The sequence below is a fragment of the Electrona antarctica genome (assembly GCF_951216825.1).
Source record: "Electrona antarctica genome assembly, chromosome: 10".
NCBI lineage: Eukaryota > Metazoa > Chordata > Actinopteri > Myctophiformes > Myctophidae > Electrona > Electrona antarctica.
In genome coordinates this window covers 52,799,662-52,823,755 of record NC_136791.1, presented here as the reverse complement: position 1 = coordinate 52,823,755, position 24,094 = coordinate 52,799,662, and the positions used below count along the sequence as shown (strand labels likewise).

General features: G+C 44.2%; 1 protein-coding gene across 4 annotated transcripts in view; it reads right to left on the bottom strand.

The window, feature by feature from the left end:
* LOC306931737 (protein brambleberry-like) overlaps positions 1-23,245 on the bottom strand; it is a 31,737-nt gene extending 8,492 nt beyond the window's left edge. Inside the window, exons 1-10 of one of the 4 annotated variants that reach the window (XR_013791052.1) lie at positions 23,104-23,245; positions 22,657-22,893; positions 20,950-21,172; positions 20,341-20,433; positions 19,913-20,128; positions 19,676-19,810; positions 19,475-19,554; positions 19,184-19,246; positions 18,996-19,091; positions 18,281-18,592 (exon numbers count right to left, since the gene is read on the bottom strand). Coding sequence is in view for 1 of the 4 variants with exons in the window: in XM_079513315.1 (XP_079369441.1) it covers positions 19,184-19,246; positions 19,475-19,554; positions 19,676-19,810; positions 19,913-20,128; positions 20,341-20,433; positions 20,950-21,172; positions 22,657-22,893; positions 23,104-23,106 (1,050 nt within the window). In the remaining 3 variants the exon portion in view is untranslated. Of the gene's footprint in view, positions 1-18,280; positions 18,593-18,995; positions 19,092-19,170; positions 19,247-19,474; positions 19,555-19,675; positions 19,811-19,912; positions 20,129-20,340; positions 20,434-20,949; positions 21,173-22,656; positions 22,894-23,103 lie in introns of those variants that run through there. The other 3 variants (XR_013791051.1, XR_013791050.1, XM_079513315.1) reach the window with 3 other exon arrangements.
* Positions 23,246-24,094: the final 849 nt, after the last annotated feature.

The following is a 24,094-nucleotide window of genomic DNA, read 5'->3' as shown; positions in this document are numbered from 1 at the left end:
CCATTGAAACCTTGAAAAAAATAGATATGCTGCTGGTACCACTTTCAACCTTGCATCCCTAATTTGACCAAAAACTGTCTGCCAAAATAGCAGATCTACATGCTCAGTGTGCTGTGCGCTTGTAGATCTCCCATTTTAAGGCCTAGGCCGGCCTAGTGGCCCGGGCACCTAGGCTTCTAATGCAGCCTGACAGCGCATCGTGGGTTCGAGTCCCGATCCTGACGAACTGTCACTCCCCGTCTCTCTCTCTCCTCGTTTCCTGTCTGCACTTACTCTATCAATAAAAGGCAAAAAGCCCCAGAAATGTAATAATCTCCCCTTTACACTATTCGCCTGAATCGCCATAGGACAAAGCAAATAGGGCTTATTGTAAGTAGTGAGAATACAAGTGTAGTGCCCTGCATAATTTTGCTAAATGTTGTTTACACTTTTGAATCCTGCTACAGATGTGTTACATTATTTCTATTACTTTTCAATCTACTTTTCAATCTATATTGCTGTTTGTTCATGGTCGAATTGTTATTGTGTGACTTGGGTGTCAATCAACCTGAGCCAAGGAAAAGACAACACACTGGAGGAAGAAAAACGAGTGGACAAACAGACATTAAGTGTTTAAATAAGATTCTGCAGGTTAAAGTCCTGTTGCAGAGCAGAGGGTAGCCACAGGCTTTGTGTTCAGTTTGGTTTTATGTTAATTAGAACTGTGAAGAAAAACGGAGTTTGCATTGTTCAGTAAGATGTCCATCACCAGCAGTGTAACCAAATGAATGCTAGGTTAAGCTAAGCTAAGCTAAGCTAAGCTGCAGGAGGAGAAGTGTGTTGGAGTATATATATGTTCTTGCACCAAGTTTCGAGTGAGTATGATCACCACAGTATTGTATGTGAGAACTAAAAATGTACATTTGTTGTAAAAGATAGAAAGTTCATTAGTGTGTGGGTTTCTCCTGTTAATATAGTGTGCTTCAGGACATTGCTGCACCATTGCTGACAATAGAGGTGCTCGAAGCTTGCCACTGCATACAGAGGGTCCACATGCACACAAAGTGGTGCATTTGAGTCTGTCTACAGCACACTTTCACCTGGAACTAGAAGTTTGGGACACTGCAGCATCTGCTTATGTGTTCTAAGGAACTGTGAGTACGCCATCCATCTAACTGAGGATTATTTCCATATGAGCTCCAACAGCGCGCCAACGTCTGGTACCATAAACTGAGTGAATCAAACCCCGGGGTATATTTTATTTTGTTTTGTGAGGTTATTGTTGTTCAACTTTTGTTTTATTTGTATTCAGGGTCAGAGGGATTTTGAGGCAGGGTCAGTTCTGCATCTATTATATTTGTGAAATAAATACACCATTCTTTTATCATTATAAAATTAAATCCTTGTGTTGGGTATTTCATGAGTAATGTGAGTTACTTGGTGCACATGTAAAATAACAGTATAGCTGTACATTAAGCTAACCGGACCTCTTTGCACCTGATTTGAGTAATAGGTCGCATTCATCTTATCACAGTGGACACATCCTGATATTGTTTTTGTAGCATTACCAATTTAGTGGGTGGGCTACACATGGGGGCTCGTCCGGGATTGTTTACTGTTACTGTGGTTACATTTGTGTAAAAAAAAAAAGAAAAAAAAAAAGAATTGTAATTGAACTGTAACAAGGTGAATTTTTGTATTGTGATTTAAGGTGTATGAAAATGGAGCCAGCGCAGATAGTTGCATGGTGTGGAGAAAAACAGATTGATGCAAGAAAAGCAATTGTGCTTAGTGGGGTACCTCTTAATGTTACTGATGACGTCCTGAATAACGTACTGGATAGGTCTACAAAGTTTGGCAGAACTAAAATAAGGGGGCAGCGTGAAGAGCATGCTGGTAGAAGTCAATTTGTTTTGATTGAAACTACTAATGACATGACTACACCAGATATACCGGAAAGGTTAGAACTTGATGATTTGGGAATTTGGATAGTAAATGTCAGTGAGACTAAAAGTGTCCCTGTACTCAGTGAAGGGGATGAGTTCCAGTCTAAGTTAATTTCCTTCCTGGCAAATGAAGGAAAAACATTATCTGATATTGCAGGCCTGCTTAGCCCCCCTAACCCTAACCCTACTCCTACTTCTGCTCGTGCTTTTACTCCTGTATCCAGCACCCCCAGCCCCACTCCAAGTAACCCTCCAGATTTGAACTTGTGAATGCAATTTCCTCACTAGTTCAAAGATGTCAAGCCACGCCTGTTGATGGACCGGGCTATCGCAAACTCCGTTTGTTCTCAGGTATGAGACCCACTCCTCCTGGAGAAGAGGAGTATGAGGCTTGGGCTGAACAGACCATACACATGCTGGATGAGTGGCAGTGTTCTGATGTGGTCAAGAAACAGAGAATAGCTGAGAGTCTTAAAGGGCCAGCAGCAGACATTGTCCGCTGTTTGAGAGTAGCCAATCCCCATGCCACTGCCAATGATTATGTTAAAGCCCTCGAAACAGCTTTTGGTACCACAGACAGTGCAGCTGACCTTATGGTGAGGTTCCGTAATACATTCCAGCAGGAAGATGAGAAACTATCAGCATATTTACTCTGACTAGACAAGCTGTTGCATGCAGTTCATCGTAAAGGCGGAATTGAAGTAGCTGACATGAACCGAGTACGCATTGAACAGGTTGCCAGGGCCGCACTGCCTCATGACCTCGCTGCCCTGCGCATAAGGATGACTTATAAACTCAAGCCTCCTCCAAGTTTCACTGAGCTTCTTCGTGATGTCAGAGAAGAGGAAGGAATGAATCTTGAAAGACTGACTGTAAAGAATGCTCCCTTTTCAGCTATGGGGAAGCGTGTAGAGTGTGCTACTGCCTCCATTGTACCTGTACAGCCAGAGTCTGTACAGCCTGTCGTAGTAGAGAATGATTCAGCCATAGAGAGTCTCAGAAAAGAATTTCAAGGGTTTAAGAATGAGGTTACGCGCCTGCTTTCTGCCTCAGTAGCAGCTTCAGAAAGAACAGCACAGCAACCAGCCCAAAATTACCAGGTATATCAACCAAAAGGTACGGGAAACTCAAATGCACATGGAAAGGAGAGGGCTCCCAGATCGCAGTATCGTGCTGATTTCTTTTGCTACAGATGTGGGGAAGATGGCCATTTCCAGAGAGAATGCCCGAACCCAGAGAATCTCAGAAAAGTGAACATGCGCCTCCTGAAAGTGAAACAGTCAACGGGAAACTCCTCAGGGGCTCAGTAAAGGAACGGCCTGATGCTCCAGAGAAGACACGTTCTACACAGTGTAAGCTTAATGAAAGGAAGGCTGATCTGCCAGAGGGTTTAATTGGACCTAGCTCTGCTGTCCCTGTACAAATTGAGGGAATCTATGCCAAAGCATTACTTGACAGTGGGTCCCAAGTCACCCTGTTGTATCGTTCCTTTTATGACAAGTACCTGAAGCACCTGCCTTTGGCCCCCATTAAGTGCCTTCAGATTTGGGGCCTAAGTGAGGATCAGTACCCATTATGATGGTTACCTGTGCTTGAAACTTGAGTTTAATGGAAACGATGTTGGAGTATCTGAGACCATGGAAACACTGGTGCTTGTGTGTCCTGATCCAGCCATGCAGGGTGGTGTCTATTGTAGTAGGCACCAACACCTCTATTGTGAGAAGACTATTCCAGTCCTGTAAAGCACATCAGGGGGACAACTTCCTAAACACCCTCCCTGTTCACCCAGTAATAAAGGAAGCCTATGAGAAGTTTCGAGACAGTCTGGATGGCACGGCTGAGACAAAGAGGGGAACAGTACAAGCCTGTCACCCTGTCACCTGGGGGAGTTGCAAACGTTGTTGGCATTCCAAAGGTCCCTAGCGGTCTCTCCAGCCAAGCTGTTCTTATAGACCGCCCAGATGTGGATCGTTTCCCTGAAGAACTTATGGTGATCCCTGTTGTTGAAAAGTCAACTGCTGTAAATTGTCGTCGCATCACAGTCTCCCTGAGGAATATGTCAGCTCATCCTGTGACGCTGAGACGAGGAATGCCAATTGCTCATGTGTTTCCAGTAGATGTGGTGGCTTCAGTTCCTGGAAAGAAAGAGTCAAAGTCAACTACATCTCAACTGTCTCCCGCCTCTTTCAACTTTGGTGATTCTCCTGTACCCCCTGAGTGGAAGGACAGGTTGTGTAATAAGATGATGGAGCGAAAAGAGGTGTTCTCCTGCAGTGAATTCGATGTGGGGTGTGCAAAGAGCGCAAAACACAGCATTCGTGTGACAGAAGACAAACCCTTTAGAGAACGTTCCAGACGCTTACCACCAGGTGATTTGGAGGATGTGAGAAAACACCTCCATGATCTCAAAGAGGCTGGAATAATTTCAGAATCCAGAAGCCCGTTTGCTTCCCCAATCGTTGTTGTTCGCAAGAAAAATGGAACCATACGAATGTGTGTAGACTACAGGACGTTGAATAAGAGAACAATTCCTGATCAATATGCAGTCCCTCGTGTGGAAGATGCTCTGTCCTGCCTGAGTGGTAGCCAGTGGTTCAGCGTGCTTGACCTCAGGAGTGGTTACTACCAAATCCCTTTAAGTGATGCTGACAAAGAAAAGACAGCATTCATCTGCCCAGCAGGATTCTATCAATTCGAGCGGATGCCTCAAGGGATTTGTGGGGCACCGGCCACATTCCAACGTGTCATGGAAAGGACTGTTGGTGATATGAACCTACTGGAAGTTCTCGTATATCTTGACGATGTCATCGTTTTCGGGAAGACATTGGAGGAACATGAGCAGCGCCTCCTTAAAGTCCTGGACAGGTTAGAAGAGGAAGGGCTCAAATTGTCCTTGGATAAATGTCAGTTCTGCTGCCCCTCTGTAACCTACCTTGGTCATGTTGTGTCTAGGAATGGTATCGCTACAGACCCTTCAAAGATTGAGGCAGTGAAATCGTGGCCGCGCCCAGGGAACATCACTAGCCTCCGCTCGTTTCTGGGGTTCTGTGGGTATTATAGGCGTTTCGTCAAAGATTTCTCCCGGGTCTCTTATCCACTCAACCAGTTACTGCAGGGGTGCATCGTTGCTGGAAAGGCTAAGGCTAAGCCGGGAACAGACGAAACAAAACAATGGTACCGCCCCTCAGAGCCGTTTGGACACAGGTGGAACGACGATTGTGAGAAAGCTTTTGAGACTTTAAAGAAAAGTCTTACTGAGGCACCTGTCTTGGGTATCGCTAACCCAGAACTGCCTTATGTCCTGCATGTTGACGCAAGCAGAGAAGGATTGGGAGGTGTCCTCTATCAGGACCAAGGAGGAGGATTGCGCCCAATTGCTTATGTCAGCAGAAGCTTGTCTCCGGCGGAAAAGAATTATCCCACGCACAAGCTGGAATTTCTGGCACTGAAATGGGTGGTTACCAACAAGTTGCACGATTATCTCTATGGAATCAAGTTTGAGGTCCATACAGACAACAATCCATTAACATATGTTCTAACCACAGCTAAGTTGGATGCAACAGGGCATCGATGGTTGGCGGAACTATCAACTTATGATTTCAGTCTGAAATACCGGCCTGGGAAACAGAACATTGATGCGGATGCACTGTCACGCCGCCCTCACGCAAATGACGGTATTCATGATGAGGAGACCGTCATGGCTGCTCCCACAGTCCAAGCTATCTGTCATATGTCATCAAGCAGTCCCCCTCGCTACTGCCACACCAGAGCTGTTGATCTGATGGGCTCCTCCAAAGATGCTATACCCAGAGCCTATTGCAACTTGTCTTTCCTGAGCACCCAGCAACTGCCCAAACTGACTTTAACAGACATATCACATTCTCAGCAGAGGGATCCATGCATTGGGGAAGTGTGGCATGCTGTTTCTCAGAACAGTGCCAACTGTGCCAACAAAACCAGACATCCAGATGTCTCACTGTTGCTAAAAGAATGGGAGAAGCTACAGGTCAAAGACTCTGTATTGTACAGAATTAGTGAGCCACCAAACAGACCTTTTCGGAAGCAGTTATTGCTCCCACATGAGTTTAGAGAGACTGTGCTCCAGTCCTTGCATGACCATTCAGGGCACCTTGGGCTTGACAAAACCTATGGTTTAATACGGGAGAGGTTTTATTGGCCTCGGATGAAAGCACAGATTGAAAGGTACTGTAAAGACTGTCCCAGGTGTATTCAGAGGAAAACACTGCCCAAGAGAGCTGCTGAGTTGTCACATCTTGACAGTGATGGGCCGATGGACCTCATCTGTATGGACTTTCTGTCAATTGAGCCTGACACCAGAAACATCTGCAATGTGCTTGTGATTACCGATCACTACACACGATATGCTCAAGCTTTTGCCACCAAAGATCAGAAGGCATCAACTGTCGCTAAGGTCCTGTGGGAACATTACTTTGTTCACTACGGACTGCCAAAACGAGTGCATTCTGATCAAGGCCGGGACTTCGAGAGTCGCCTCATCCACGAACTGTTGAACATGCTTGGCATAAGGAAATCCAGAACTACGCCTTATCACCCTCAGGGTGATCCACAACCTGAGCGGTTCAACAGAACTCTCCTTGACATGCTTGGCACCCTTGAGACACAAAATCCTATTTGAAGTATGTAAATGACATGAAACGTGAGCTTCAGGCTGCTTATCAGTTGGCAGAAAGTGTGGCAGAGAAGAAAAATGCGGGAAACAAGCGACGCTATGACCATACCGTCCGTTTCTGCCCATTAGTTGCGGGTGACAGGGCGTTGATCCGGAATCTTGGATTACAAGGAAAACATAAGCTTGCTGACCGCTGGAAAGACACTCCCTACATTGTAGAGAGTCAACTGCCCGGGTTGCCCGTGTTCAAATTGAAACCAGCAAGTGGACAGGGTCCTGAAAAGGTACTGCATCGCAATCACATTCTGCCTGTCGGACAGAGGGTGCAGCTGCGGACTGAAAAGGAAAAGGAGGCACCAGCTAAGAGGAGAGCCAGTAAACGGCTCAGAGCAAAGGGTTCGGAGCATTGTGATCTCTTTTGTCTACCAGTCCCTGACCCCGATAATGAATCTGCATCAGACTCAGACAATGAGGAAGTGGGTCTATGGTATGACCATCATCCACTCAGGTCACTGGAACCAGAACATGAAGAAACAGAACCCCTGGAACTATATAGTCTGGATCTAGATCTCCTCAGACAACTTAGGAGAAGAGGAAAGAGTTGAGGATTCTGTAGAGGCAGATAGGATTGAACCGTTTGTGCAAGGTGGGACTGCTGAAGTTGACAGGGACGCCGAGACACAGGAAATGGGTGACCTAGACACCGAGACACAGGGACTATGTGACACAACTGGGGCACAAGACAATGTCGCAGAATGCTCAGAGGAGATACCAAGGCCTCAGAGAGTCAAAAGGGCTCCAAAGAGATTAACCTAGCCTATGATTTATTAGGGAGCCCAATGACAGTACCAGTTACAACACATTGTGTCACTACAGTTATGGTCAATGACAAGACTAATTGTGTAAACCTATGTTCAGGCCAGAGATACAAAAGCACGTTTTACAAGTGGATAAACTAAAGTGTGTTCTGTGTTGCTTTGCATGTCATGAGGACATGACCTTTTTTGGTAGGGGGAGAATGTAGTGCCCTGCATAATTTTGCTAAATGTTGTTTACACTTTTGAATCCTGCTACAGATGTGTTACATTATTTCTATTACTTTTCAATCTACTTTTCAATCTATATTGCTGTTTGTTCATGGTCGAATTGTTATTGTGTGACTTGGGTGTCAATCAACCTGAGCCAACCTATGGTGAACAAGAAGGGGTGGGACTTAAGGAAAAGACAACACACTGGAGGAAGAAAAACGAGTGGACAAACAGACATTAAGTGTTTAAATAAGATTCTGCAGGTTAAAGTCCTGTTGCAGAGCAGAGGGTAGCCACAGGCTTTGTGTTCAGTTTGGTTTTATGTTAATTAGAACTGTGAAGAAAAACGGAGTTTGCATTGTTCAGTAAGATGTCCATCACCAGCAGTGTAACCAAATGAATGCTAGGTTAAGCTAAGCTAAGCTAAGCTAAGCTGCAGGAGGAGAAGTGTGTTGGAGTATATATATGTTCTTGCACCAAGTTTCGAGTGAGTATGATCACCACAGTATTGTATGTGAGAACTAAAAATGTACATTTGTTGTAAAAGATAGAAAGTTCATTAGTGTGTGGGTTTCTCCTGTTAATATAGTGTGCTTCAGGACATTGCTGCACCATTGCTGACAATAGAGGTGCTCGAAGCTTGCCACTGCATACAGAGGGTCCACATGCACACAAAGTGGTGCATTTGAGTCTGTCTACAGCACACTTTCACCTGGAACTAGAAGTTTGGGACACTGCAGCATCTGCTTATGTGTTCTAAGGAACTGTGAGTACGCCATCCATCTAACTGAGGATTATTTCCATATGAGCTCCAACAGCGCGCCAACGTCTGGTACCATAAACTGAGTGAATCAAACCCCGGGGTATATTTTATTTTGTTTTGTGAGGTTATTGTTGTTCAACTTTTGTTTTATTTGTATTCAGGGTCAGAGGGATTTTGAGGCAGGGTCAGTTCTGCATCTATTATATTTGTGAAATAAATACACCATTCTTTTATCATTATAAAATTAAATCCTTGTGTTGGGTATTTCATGAGTAATGTGAGTTACTTGGTGCACATGTAAAATAACAGTATAGCTGTACATTAAGCTAACCGGACCTCTTTGCACCTGATTTGAGTAATAGGTCGCATTCATCTTATCACAGTGGACACATCCTGATATTGTTTTTGTAGCATTACCAATTTAGTGGGTGGGCTACACATGGGGGCTCGTCCGGGATTGTTTACTGTTACTGTGGTTACATTTGTGTAAAAAAAAAAAGAAAAAAAAAAAGAATTGTAATTGAACTGTAACAAGGTGAATTTTTGTATTGTGATTTAAGGTGTATGAAAATGGAGCCAGCGCAGATAGTTGCATGGTGTGGAGAAAAACAGATTGATGCAAGAAAAGCAATTGTGCTTAGTGGGGTACCTCTTAATGTTACTGATGACGTCCTGAATAACGTACTGGATAGGTCTACAAAGTTTGGCAGAACTAAAATAAGGGGGCAGCGTGAAGAGCATGCTGGTAGAAGTCAATTTGTTTTGATTGAAACTACTAATGACATGACTACACCAGATATACCGGAAAGGTTAGAACTTGATGATTTGGGAATTTGGATAGTAAATGTCAGTGAGACTAAAAGTGTCCCTGTACTCAGTGAAGGGGATGAGTTCCAGTCTAAGTTAATTTCCTTCCTGGCAAATGAAGGAAAAACATTATCTGATATTGCAGGCCTGCTTAGCCCCCCTAACCCTAACCCTACTCCTACTTCTGCTCGTGCTTTTACTCCTGTATCCAGCACCCCCAGCCCCACTCCAAGTAACCCTCCAGATTTGAACTTGTGAATGCAATTTCCTCACTAGTTCAAAGATGTCAAGCCACGCCTGTTGATGGACCGGGCTATCGCAAACTCCGTTTGTTCTCAGGTATGAGACCCACTCCTCCTGGAGAAGAGGAGTATGAGGCTTGGGCTGAACAGACCATACACATGCTGGATGAGTGGCAGTGTTCTGATGTGGTCAAGAAACAGAGAATAGCTGAGAGTCTTAAAGGGCCAGCAGCAGACATTGTCCGCTGTTTGAGAGTAGCCAATCCCCATGCCACTGCCAATGATTATGTTAAAGCCCTCGAAACAGCTTTTGGTACCACAGACAGTGCAGCTGACCTTATGGTGAGGTTCCGTAATACATTCCAGCAGGAAGATGAGAAACTATCAGCATATTTACTCTGACTAGACAAGCTGTTGCATGCAGTTCATCGTAAAGGCGGAATTGAAGTAGCTGACATGAACCGAGTACGCATTGAACAGGTTGCCAGGGCCGCACTGCCTCATGACCTCGCTGCCCTGCGCATAAGGATGACTTATAAACTCAAGCCTCCTCCAAGTTTCACTGAGCTTCTTCGTGATGTCAGAGAAGAGGAAGGAATGAATCTTGAAAGACTGACTGTAAAGAATGCTCCCTTTTCAGCTATGGGGAAGCGTGTAGAGTGTGCTACTGCCTCCATTGTACCTGTACAGCCAGAGTCTGTACAGCCTGTCGTAGTAGAGAATGATTCAGCCATAGAGAGTCTCAGAAAAGAATTTCAAGGGTTTAAGAATGAGGTTACGCGCCTGCTTTCTGCCTCAGTAGCAGCTTCAGAAAGAACAGCACAGCAACCAGCCCAAAATTACCAGGTATATCAACCAAAAGGTACGGGAAACTCAAATGCACATGGAAAGGAGAGGGCTCCCAGATCGCAGTATCGTGCTGATTTCTTTTGCTACAGATGTGGGGAAGATGGCCATTTCCAGAGAGAATGCCCGAACCCAGAGAATCTCAGAAAAGTGAACATGCGCCTCCTGAAAGTGAAACAGTCAACGGGAAACTCCTCAGGGGCTCAGTAAAGGAACGGCCTGATGCTCCAGAGAAGACACGTTCTACACAGTGTAAGCTTAATGAAAGGAAGGCTGATCTGCCAGAGGGTTTAATTGGACCTAGCTCTGCTGTCCCTGTACAAATTGAGGGAATCTATGCCAAAGCATTACTTGACAGTGGGTCCCAAGTCACCCTGTTGTATCGTTCCTTTTATGACAAGTACCTGAAGCACCTGCCTTTGGCCCCCATTAAGTGCCTTCAGATTTGGGGCCTAAGTGAGGATCAGTACCCATTATGATGGTTACCTGTGCTTGAAACTTGAGTTTAATGGAAACGATGTTGGAGTATCTGAGACCATGGAAACACTGGTGCTTGTGTGTCCTGATCCAGCCATGCAGGGTGGTGTCTATTGTAGTAGGCACCAACACCTCTATTGTGAGAAGACTATTCCAGTCCTGTAAAGCACATCAGGGGGACAACTTCCTAAACACCCTCCCTGTTCACCCAGTAATAAAGGAAGCCTATGAGAAGTTTCGAGACAGTCTGGATGGCACGGCTGAGACAAAGAGGGGAACAGTACAAGCCTGTCACCCTGTCACCTGGGGGAGTTGCAAACGTTGTTGGCATTCCAAAGGTCCCTAGCGGTCTCTCCAGCCAAGCTGTTCTTATAGACCGCCCAGATGTGGATCGTTTCCCTGAAGAACTTATGGTGATCCCTGTTGTTGAAAAGTCAACTGCTGTAAATTGTCGTCGCATCACAGTCTCCCTGAGGAATATGTCAGCTCATCCTGTGACGCTGAGACGAGGAATGCCAATTGCTCATGTGTTTCCAGTAGATGTGGTGGCTTCAGTTCCTGGAAAGAAAGAGTCAAAGTCAACTACATCTCAACTGTCTCCCGCCTCTTTCAACTTTGGTGATTCTCCTGTACCCCCTGAGTGGAAGGACAGGTTGTGTAATAAGATGATGGAGCGAAAAGAGGTGTTCTCCTGCAGTGAATTCGATGTGGGGTGTGCAAAGAGCGCAAAACACAGCATTCGTGTGACAGAAGACAAACCCTTTAGAGAACGTTCCAGACGCTTACCACCAGGTGATTTGGAGGATGTGAGAAAACACCTCCATGATCTCAAAGAGGCTGGAATAATTTCAGAATCCAGAAGCCCGTTTGCTTCCCCAATCGTTGTTGTTCGCAAGAAAAATGGAACCATACGAATGTGTGTAGACTACAGGACGTTGAATAAGAGAACAATTCCTGATCAATATGCAGTCCCTCGTGTGGAAGATGCTCTGTCCTGCCTGAGTGGTAGCCAGTGGTTCAGCGTGCTTGACCTCAGGAGTGGTTACTACCAAATCCCTTTAAGTGATGCTGACAAAGAAAAGACAGCATTCATCTGCCCAGCAGGATTCTATCAATTCGAGCGGATGCCTCAAGGGATTTGTGGGGCACCGGCCACATTCCAACGTGTCATGGAAAGGACTGTTGGTGATATGAACCTACTGGAAGTTCTCGTATATCTTGACGATGTCATCGTTTTCGGGAAGACATTGGAGGAACATGAGCAGCGCCTCCTTAAAGTCCTGGACAGGTTAGAAGAGGAAGGGCTCAAATTGTCCTTGGATAAATGTCAGTTCTGCTGCCCCTCTGTAACCTACCTTGGTCATGTTGTGTCTAGGAATGGTATCGCTACAGACCCTTCAAAGATTGAGGCAGTGAAATCGTGGCCGCGCCCAGGGAACATCACTAGCCTCCGCTCGTTTCTGGGGTTCTGTGGGTATTATAGGCGTTTCGTCAAAGATTTCTCCCGGGTCTCTTATCCACTCAACCAGTTACTGCAGGGGTGCATCGTTGCTGGAAAGGCTAAGGCTAAGCCGGGAACAGACGAAACAAAACAATGGTACCGCCCCTCAGAGCCGTTTGGACACAGGTGGAACGACGATTGTGAGAAAGCTTTTGAGACTTTAAAGAAAAGTCTTACTGAGGCACCTGTCTTGGGTATCGCTAACCCAGAACTGCCTTATGTCCTGCATGTTGACGCAAGCAGAGAAGGATTGGGAGGTGTCCTCTATCAGGACCAAGGAGGAGGATTGCGCCCAATTGCTTATGTCAGCAGAAGCTTGTCTCCGGCGGAAAAGAATTATCCCACGCACAAGCTGGAATTTCTGGCACTGAAATGGGTGGTTACCAACAAGTTGCACGATTATCTCTATGGAATCAAGTTTGAGGTCCATACAGACAACAATCCATTAACATATGTTCTAACCACAGCTAAGTTGGATGCAACAGGGCATCGATGGTTGGCGGAACTATCAACTTATGATTTCAGTCTGAAATACCGGCCTGGGAAACAGAACATTGATGCGGATGCACTGTCACGCCGCCCTCACGCAAATGACGGTATTCATGATGAGGAGACCGTCATGGCTGCTCCCACAGTCCAAGCTATCTGTCATATGTCATCAAGCAGTCCCCCTCGCTACTGCCACACCAGAGCTGTTGATCTGATGGGCTCCTCCAAAGATGCTATACCCAGAGCCTATTGCAACTTGTCTTTCCTGAGCACCCAGCAACTGCCCAAACTGACTTTAACAGACATATCACATTCTCAGCAGAGGGATCCATGCATTGGGGAAGTGTGGCATGCTGTTTCTCAGAACAGTGCCAACTGTGCCAACAAAACCAGACATCCAGATGTCTCACTGTTGCTAAAAGAATGGGAGAAGCTACAGGTCAAAGACTCTGTATTGTACAGAATTAGTGAGCCACCAAACAGACCTTTTCGGAAGCAGTTATTGCTCCCACATGAGTTTAGAGAGACTGTGCTCCAGTCCTTGCATGACCATTCAGGGCACCTTGGGCTTGACAAAACCTATGGTTTAATACGGGAGAGGTTTTATTGGCCTCGGATGAAAGCACAGATTGAAAGGTACTGTAAAGACTGTCCCAGGTGTATTCAGAGGAAAACACTGCCCAAGAGAGCTGCTGAGTTGTCACATCTTGACAGTGATGGGCCGATGGACCTCATCTGTATGGACTTTCTGTCAATTGAGCCTGACACCAGAAACATCTGCAATGTGCTTGTGATTACCGATCACTACACACGATATGCTCAAGCTTTTGCCACCAAAGATCAGAAGGCATCAACTGTCGCTAAGGTCCTGTGGGAACATTACTTTGTTCACTACGGACTGCCAAAACGAGTGCATTCTGATCAAGGCCGGGACTTCGAGAGTCGCCTCATCCACGAACTGTTGAACATGCTTGGCATAAGGAAATCCAGAACTACGCCTTATCACCCTCAGGGTGATCCACAACCTGAGCGGTTCAACAGAACTCTCCTTGACATGCTTGGCACCCTTGAGACACAAAATCCTATTTGAAGTATGTAAATGACATGAAACGTGAGCTTCAGGCTGCTTATCAGTTGGCAGAAAGTGTGGCAGAGAAGAAAAATGCGGGAAACAAGCGACGCTATGACCATACCGTCCGTTTCTGCCCATTAGTTGCGGGTGACAGGGCGTTGATCCGGAATCTTGGATTACAAGGAAAACATAAGCTTGCTGACCGCTGGAAAGACACTCCCTACATTGTAGAGAGTCAACTGCCCGGGTTGCCCGTGTTCAAATTGAAACCAGCAAGTGGACAGGGTCCTGAAAAGGTACTGCATCGCAATCACATTCTGCCTGTCGGACAGAGGGTGCAGCTGCGGACTGAAAAGGAAAAGGAGGCACCAGCTAAGAGGAGAGCCAGTAAACGGCTCAGAGCAAAGGGTTCGGAGCATTGTGATCTCTTTTGTCTACCAGTCCCTGACCCCGATAATGAATCTGCATCAGACTCAGACAATGAGGAAGTGGGTCTATGGTATGACCATCATCCACTCAGGTCACTGGAACCAGAACATGAAGAAACAGAACCCCTGGAACTATATAGTCTGGATCTAGATCTCCTCAGACAACTTAGGAGAAGAGGAAAGAGTTGAGGATTCTGTAGAGGCAGATAGGATTGAACCGTTTGTGCAAGGTGGGACTGCTGAAGTTGACAGGGACGCCGAGACACAGGAAATGGGTGACCTAGACACCGAGACACAGGGACTATGTGACACAACTGGGGCACAAGACAATGTCGCAGAATGCTCAGAGGAGATACCAAGGCCTCAGAGAGTCAAAAGGGCTCCAAAGAGATTAACCTAGCCTATGATTTATTAGGGAGCCCAATGACAGTACCAGTTACAACACATTGTGTCACTACAGTTATGGTCAATGACAAGACTAATTGTGTAAACCTATGTTCAGGCCAGAGATACAAAAGCACGTTTTACAAGTGGATAAACTAAAGTGTGTTCTGTGTTGCTTTGCATGTCATGAGGACATGACCTTTTTTGGTAGGGGGAGAATGTAGTGCCCTGCATAATTTTGCTAAATGTTGTTTACACTTTTGAATCCTGCTACAGATGTGTTACATTATTTCTATTACTTTTCAATCTACTTTTCAATCTATATTGCTGTTTGTTCATGGTCGAATTGTTATTGTGTGACTTGGGTGTCAATCAACCTGAGCCAACCTATGGTGAACAAGAAGGGGTGGGACTTAAGGAAAAGACAACACACTGGAGGAAGAAAAACGAGTGGACAAACAGACATTAAGTGTTTAAATAAGATTCTGCAGGTTAAAGTCCTGTTGCAGAGCAGAGGGTAGCCACAGGCTTTGTGTTCAGTTTGGTTTTATGTTAATTAGAACTGTGAAGAAAAACGGAGTTTGCATTGTTCAGTAAGATGTCCATCACCAGCAGTGTAACCAAATGAATGCTAGGTTAAGCTAAGCTAAGCTAAGCTAAGCTGCAGGAGGAGAAGTGTGTTGGAGTATATATATGTTCTTGCACCAAGTTTCGAGTGAGTATGATCACCACAGTATTGTATGTGAGAACTAAAAATGTACATTTGTTGTAAAAGATAGAAAGTTCATTAGTGTGTGGGTTTCTCCTGTTAATATAGTGTGCTTCAGGACATTGCTGCACCATTGCTGACAATAGAGGTGCTCGAAGCTTGCCACTGCATACAGAGGGTCCACATGCACACAAAGTGGTGCATTTGAGTCTGTCTACAGCACACTTTCACCTGGAACTAGAAGTTTGGGACACTGCAGCATCTGCTTATGTGTTCTAAGGAACTGTGAGTACGCCATCCATCTAACTGAGGATTATTTCCATATGAGCTCCAACAGCGCGCCAACGTCTGGTACCATAAACTGAGTGAATCAAACCCCGGGGTATATTTTATTTTGTTTTGTGAGGTTATTGTTGTTCAACTTTTGTTTTATTTGTATTCAGGGTCAGAGGGATTTTGAGGCAGGGTCAGTTCTGCATCTATTATATTTGTGAAATAAATACACCATTCTTTTATCATTATAAAATTAAATCCTTGTGTTGGGTATTTCATGAGTAATGTGAGTTACTTGGTGCACATGTAAAATAACAGTATAGCTGTACATTAAGCTAACCGGACCTCTTTGCACCTGATTTGAGTAATAGGTCGCATTCATCTTATCACAGTGGACACATCCTGATATTGTTTTTGTAGCATTACCAATTTAGTGGGTGGGCTACACAAGTGATGGATAAAAATTGATATGTTGTTTACACATCATGTCAAGTTTGACACTTCACCATATCCTGTTTGTCAGCAGAGATAGGCCCATATCATCGAGGCCTAGGTCCTGTTTCGGTGTTTGCACCATGTTTATGACCAAAATATGTTTTCATCTCATTCCCATAATGTCATGTCACTTTGTCTCCGTTCTGTTGCCTATTTTATCAGTAATAAGATACATTTCTGCCGCTCGCTGTCTTTCCCCAGTCAGTAAGCTGGCTATACTGTAGGCACTGTTTTTAATTCTGCACACAGCTGCCATTCTTATCAGGCCCGTGACCTTGTTGAGAGTTGAGGATCCATTAACTCAGTGAAAGGGTAGGTGCAGGGTGAGAGAGTCAGGCTGCCAGGGCAACGCACCCAACTGAGGAGTCGACACATTTCCTATCTTGTGACGGCTACGTCACGACGCCTTCACCATCATCAATGTGCTGGACCAATGAGCGCTCGCCAACCATCGCCAACCGTGGACCTGGTCATCCGACATCGCGGACATGGAATCATTTCCAGCCAATGATTGTCAACAAACTAACGTCATCTCCAGTACTAAGCCATGAACAATGATCAGAAGAAGAGAATTCGGTGTATCCGAAACACATTTCTCTGTAAATTGACTAATACCTACTAAAATAGTTTAAACCTTAAACACTTCTCCTAAGTTTCTTGCGTTCCTAAGTTAGACACTCTTGCGCTCACCGCCTCCTCCTTTCAAAATTCTATACGCAGGTCAGCAGCTCCTGACTGACGTATCAGCAACATACTAAGATCAGCAACAACTTCTTCTTCTATTAATTTCCGGCAGGCTGTACACTCACCTCAACAGTGTCAGTGCCACAGGATAATCACCTCCATGCCACGCCCCATCGATGAAATAATTTGTTCAAAAGTAGCCCAGACCAAGTATAGAGGGTATGCGCATGCTTAAAGTGAATGGCAAATCGAGTGGCAAAGCAATAGGCAAAGTGAGTTTAACATTGTTTAACGCAATCAGATAGGACTTTTGTTTGGATGTATGGGCTGTCAAGGCCAGAAAGTCGTTTTTTTGCCACTCAGTAGGCGTTCCTGCATAACTTCCTGGTTTGATGATGTCACCGCATACCCTGCATACATTATACTTTTCAGATGGTCGACATTTAATTAAAAAAAATATATATTCTAATTAATTGAGATAGGATGTATTTTATTTTCATGAGCTGTACGCCATAATCAAGATTAAAACAAAAAGGTTTTAAATACTTCACTTTATGCACAATGAATACATATGGAAGTTTCACTTTTTCAATTATATTACGGAAGAAATGTAACTTTAACACAATATTCTAATTCATTGAGATGGACCTGTATAGTCCCTTTGATCCTTGAGCAGTGCACCACAACTAAACACTGGAGTCAACACCCATCTACCAGGAGAGTTTAGAGCACTTTGTGATTCAGTATGTTGACAAGCTTTTTTGGAGATGCCGATTTTGCTTTCCAGATGAATTTGGCACCCTTCTACTCTACAATGCCAAAACTACTAATTGGTTTACTGACCATATTACTTTACTGTGCTTATTTTACTGACCAGCCAACTGGCCTGACCCCCACAGAGCTTATTTTCATGAGGTGTATGCTAAAGATTTTTTTTAAAAAAGAAAAAAAAAATACTTCATGCACAATGAATTGAGAATATGAAAGGTTAACTTTTTGAATTACATTACAGAAGCAAACTTTTGCACAATTCCTTTTAGAAGGAGCTGTTGATTGCCTCAGAGGCACAGAGCCTGTTAAAGATGTACATGTACTGTAGGTACCATTATGCCTTTCAAACCAGTCAGGAACGGCATGTTATAGGAATAGGAACCCTCCTATTTAGTTAATTGTATTACAACAGCAGACAGAATTCCTGCCCATTACTTGCATTCAGGAGTTGTGGCGGTCAAGTACGGAGGACCATAGACATAGAAAAGTAGACTCCTCTTCCGGCACTCTGGCGGATGCTCTCAAGTGAGGGCAAGCTTCCGTGTGGGTGCCAAATAAGAAATAACGAAAAGGGACGTGAGTGACATGACTGGAGGCCGCCATGACACTCATTACTATGGCCGCACTTCCGCCTTCGGTGCGAGACAGGTCGCTCCAGTGAATTGCAGCGGCGAATGAGGCATCTACCTTTCCATGTCCATTATTATGCAATGATGTTTTCTAATGAACTTGAAATACTGAAGCAATAAAATCTTTAATAAAAAAGTAAAAACTGTCCAAGACATTTCAACAATCAAGATAAAAGCAATGCATGTTCTCAAACATGTCATAAGCAACAAGGTTACTGGGGTTTTAGTTTTAGGAAGCAGACTAACCTTTAGCAAGGAAACTACAGCAAATATCAAAATCAGCATTAGACAGTTAAGGATTGACATAAGAGGTATAACCTCCTTCATGTAATCTGCAGAAGTCCTGTCCTTTCGCAGCCCTCTTCTTACAAGCCTTTCCAGTCTTTGTAATGCCATTGCACAGCTGACGGAGACAGAGCTACATCAGGAAAAATAAAAGATGACATTAGTACATGGAACAAAAGCAAACTACACAATGAGTAATGAATTATGACTGTTCTGACAACCCTGAAAAAAGTTGGTGATGACATTAAGATAAAGGATAGAGTTTGTACAACAGATGGTGCAACTATTCACAATTGTAGTTCTTCCTTGGCCTACTGGGAGTGTGCTTGCAAGTTTCATGCCGGGGATGAGCTGTTCATGAGAGCAAACTATGGTCTGCATTTGCCACGGTTCCCACCACTTCCACCGGCATGGAAACTGGAAGCTTCATGCTGAAAAGTTATAGACTGGATAATATTGGACATGTTTCTAGTGTCTTGTGTGATCGTCCTTTAGGGGCCGAGTTATACATATATACACACAACAAAATAACTAACCCATTGCTGGTTAAAGACTGATTAGGGCTAGGACTTCGGAATTCACCATCTGCATCAAAAACACTTCCCAAGTTTCTTAACATCTTCCATGAGTGCCTTAAAGAGAGAAAAAAATAAAAATATAAAACAGAAATGTGCATGAACTATAATATATACAGTATATACATACATACACACAGTACACTCACCGTGGACTGGCTGAGTGGGCCTATGAACTTTGGTGTGGATCGACAGCGTTGCTTTGAGAATACCTATACACAAGAAAAATCACTCGTGTAAAGTGAGGGGCACGATTATCATACATAATCACATTCTGGCCATTCACTTTTGGTGTCCTCACTTTTCTGTCCCAACCTTTTATTCTCACTTTTTAAGCCCTCGGCCAATCAAATCACTATGGGGAACACACACACACACAAAGCTGGGCATAGGCCCCTCAAAAAACATGAGGCATGACATGCATTTGAAAGTTTACACACATTCAGTGTCCTGCTGCACACTATTGAGACAGCCGTCTTGATCCAGCAGATCAGGTGCCAGGGATCCATCCGGTTCATCTCTGAAGATGAAGAGATAAGATAAAGAAATTAAATAAGATGCAGACAATCAGATAAAACCAACAGGCAGTAACTTTGTCTGGTATGCTTGTGCCAACCCTAGAGAGTTATCTGCAGCCTCACCGCTCTGGTGTAGAGGATCGACATCGATGGTAGGATCATGCTTCTCTGCTTCCACAATTTCGCATGGGGGCAGGCTGGCTGGCTTCACCTTGAGCCGAGTGTACGCCCAAAGCAGCTGATTCACACAGCAGTGACCTGTGCAAGCATGTCATACACTTAAGATAATTAAAATAACCAAAAAAAAAAAAAAAGGAGCCTCATCATATAATCATATCCATCACCAATAGAAGTCCATACCCAGAGAAAGAGTAAGTAGCAACCGGCTGAGGCTTTTCGTATCCTGGCTAATGCAGTGCTGGTTGAGCAGAGCCACTGCATTAAGGGGCACAGTGAGCAGCAGCATGAACCGGGTGAAAAGGGGCCAGCCAAGGATTGCCAGTAGAACTGCACACAGTAAGAAATGACGTATTGTGTGCACAATGGCACAGGTCCACATGGCAGCTAGTCTCAGACCTGAAATCACAGAGGCACAACAGAAAAGTGTCTGAAAATACACATTTGGCCATATTGCAGGTTTCATTGATTTGCAGGCCAGTGCTTGTGAGACATGTCAGGCAGAATACTCTTACTGCTGGTTATGATATCAAATGGGTATCAGAGCCCCATCAGTCCAGAGAAGTTGCATCGTCACAGTGACATTTTCGTAAAATGGACGCGATTCTCACCTGCCCAGCCGAGGTAGCCCTGGATGATGTGAAGCCGCTCTTCTAGACGGTACTGCATGTTGTCAAGGTGGTGGCACCCCAGTGTGCCATTCTCTAGAGGATGCCATGAGACAGCAAGTGATATACTTTGCTTGTACAAATACACCTACTAGTCAAGGTAAACTTTATTGTCGACAAGGGAAATTTGTCTTGGGCTTTCACCCCAGCTACAGCCACACATAAAATATCAATGACAGACAAAAATACATTACAGAGGGAGACACAACATTACATCATTGCACACATGTGGATAATCTAGCCTCACACAGTTACTGCTGTTTCAGAGCCTCGTTCAGCATCTTGGTTGATGCTGGGTACAAACGATTTTTTAAATCTGATGTACTTCCACTTTGGTTCTTTGTATCTTCTCCCAGAGGGCAGAAGTACTTACTAGCGTAAGATAACTACTTTTTTCCACTGCAACTTAAAATGACCACCTGCTAAAGCGTGCCGAGTTAAGCATGCTTTGCTTCACTCAGCCATGTGAATGTAAAAAACTGTGAAATCTGTAAAGTCAAATCGGTGGTCAAACCGAGTATTTTGAATATCCAAAGATTCACACATTCTCACCCATCCTCTGTGTGATGACCTGAATGAGCTGTGCAACCAGTTCCTGTCCAGAGGCGATGAGGGCCTTTTCTTGGCTGAGATGCTTCAGGTTGGAACTCAGGGAACTCTCCAGCTGCTCCTGACCTTTCCACAGCTCCCCCTGTTGAGACTGCAAAGCACTGTGGCCCTGCAATAGCTTGTCCAAGGAGGCAGAAGTCAGCTCCCTCGGCTCCAGCTGTCCCTCCTGTTATAATGGAACGTGGACATGAGGCAAGACATACCATTACAGCTTGCCCTCCAAACAAATGTGCAAAAGTCAACACAGCAACTCTACCTTCAAGTCATTCATTGCATCCAGTTGGCTGGTAGCTGTGGAGATTAGTGCGTTGACAGTAAGCTCTGCCCTACGGCGGAACTGCTGCTGGCGAGTGGCATAGCACACAGAGCGTGCTCGACTGCTCACTATGTGGTATGCAGTCCACTAGCCGCAATTTGCAACTCTAGATTTTTTTACAATGGGATGAATCTAGAGTTGCAATACCCTCCATTGACTCCCCATTTTGCGTTTGCGATCTGCTGGTCTTAAACGGCGTTAAACTCACCAACATTGCAGCTGTAGTCCAAGCTTGAATTTTGCTCTTGCAATCTGCAAAGCTTGTTTTTCATAAAAAAGTGATATTCCGATCCGCCATTTTGTAATTCTGCGACGGGCCGTAAAACAAGACGTGAGGGGGAGAGCTTGTTTAATAGAATCTTACCTGCGCAGGTAAGACACCCAAAGAAGAAGCCGACGCAGCGCGACGCCCCGTCATGCACGGCCTTCTATTAAACAAGCGCTCTCCCACACGTCTTGTTTTACGGCAGGTTGAAAAAATACAAAATGGCGGCTCGGAATATCACTTGTGGAATATTTTGGACAGAAAGTAGCTCATAACATGTCTACGGGGGATTTTTATGAAAAACAAGCTTTGCAGATTGCAAGAGCAAAATTCAAGCTTGGACTACAGCTGCAATGTTGGTGAGTTTAACGTTGTTTAAGACCAGCAGATCGCAAACGCAAAATGAGTGGGGAGTCAATGGAGGGTATTGCAACTCTAGATTCATCCCATTGTAAAAAAAAATCTAGAGTTGCAAATTGCGGCCCTCCACCTCTGCCTGGCAGTTGAAAAGGACCACTCCTAATTTGGCAAGCTGCTCTTCCGACAGGCTTCCACAGGTTGACTTCAACTGACCAACCACCTGGGACACAACAGAACTTCTTACCAGTGATTCCCAAACCTTTCCATATGAGAAAATCACCACCCATCTTACCACTTAACATAGCAGCTGGGCTGTGTGTATTATAATGATCAAATTGATTGTGTTCCCGATTTGATCATCAAATTAAACATAGTATACCGGTAGGCCTACTTAAAGCTCTTTTTTACTTGTAACATCTAATTTTTTCTAGGTTTTAAAGAAATTATTCTTAAGTGCCATTCATACTAGGAACCATGCATACATACATGCATAGACATGCATGCATACATACATAGTAATGTTAACAAAGTTATTTGAGAGCCCACTTGCAATCAATATACTCATATACAAATCACTGCAGCAATGCTAAAGTGATAAAGGTACCACAGTGATTGATGGCGAACAGTGACAACAAATTTTGAATTCTTATGAGAACATTTTGATTTAGTTTGCTATTCTTTGCAGTATGCATTCCCTGTCAAAAAATACCTGTGAATGACAGATATCCAAAGGGCTGAGGTTCATCTGCCTTCTTTCAGACATTAACTTCTCATCTGCAACAGCCATCTCAAAAGGGACATCTCCTGTGTGTGTTTCGGGAGCTTGCTGTTGTGGTGTTGGAGTGGCAGCTGTAAGAGACTCCGTTTGCTTGAGCCACCCAAATAATCCACTGGCTGCAGGACACTGCAACAACACGACCAGCAAAAAGAGATGCTTCATGGCGAGCTGCGAAAGAAAGCAATGTGCAATTAGGCCTGATGCTAACTTTACTTGAAGATGAACTACTGCTTCTACGATTGTGCCCTGCAGTATAAGGCTATGGGACTTTCGGTTTTAAATCTCAAATCGAAATCAGACCAGCCTCTCCTCTTTAGCGTATTTTAAAGCTTTTTATAATATATAAATATTTTGTCATCTTAAGAACAGTTTCTTTACCATTTGTGCTGTGATGTAGTGTGGTTAGAGTTAACAAACTTACAAAGGCTTAAACTCAGGTGAGGTTTAGTGAGGTTTGAGTTTGACACAAACTAACTAAAATGAACACGAGTGACCAGTTCCAAAACAAACTATCAGTTACTACCTTATCAGTGTGCACACAAAATAGCAGAAAGGAAAAGATAATGTATAGGGCACAACAGGTTTTTATAGGGCAAGAGCCAATCAGTGAACTGCTTACACCTGGGTAATTGGGGGTGTGATGTGGACATGCATGCACTACCTTGAAATAGTGAAATGGGACTGATGTCCCTGTTACACATGCATGAATGATGTAACATTTCCTCTGTGATAGAATGAAGAGATGATTGGCCTACTAATAGAGGGTATGATGCGCATGCATAAAGTGAGTTTATCAATCAGATAGAACGTTTCTCTCATCATCAGTAGCCTATATTAGTGATTTTCTGGCGCCATCTTCTGGCGAAACATGGGAATTCGTGTTTATTGATTGAATTAATACTTTAACAATTCGCGAAAAAAGCCCAAGAAAGTAGGCTACAGTTCAATACAGGTCTGCTAAGCCTTAGTAAGACTGTAGGTGCAACTTCCCATAGACAGCCCATTCATCCAAACAGAAACGTCCTATCTAATTGTATTAAATAACTTAAAACTCACCAACATTGCAGCTGTACGGAAAACTTGAATTATTTTCTTTCTATCTGCAATGTGTTTGTTTGATAAAAATCGACTGTAGACATGTTATGAGCTACTCCCTGTCAAAACATTCCTTGCAGATATTTTTTAAGTGGTGCAACCACTTCAGCTGTATGAAATACTTGCCATTAATATAATGGTTGCAACTGTATTAATTGATTGCCTGAGTCCTGTGGTGGGCGTTCTGCTCTGGTTTTGGTGAAATCTTAAGTAGTTCCGGTCATTTTGTGGGGGGCACAGGGGGCCATGCAGTAAAAGTAAATTAATCCACAAA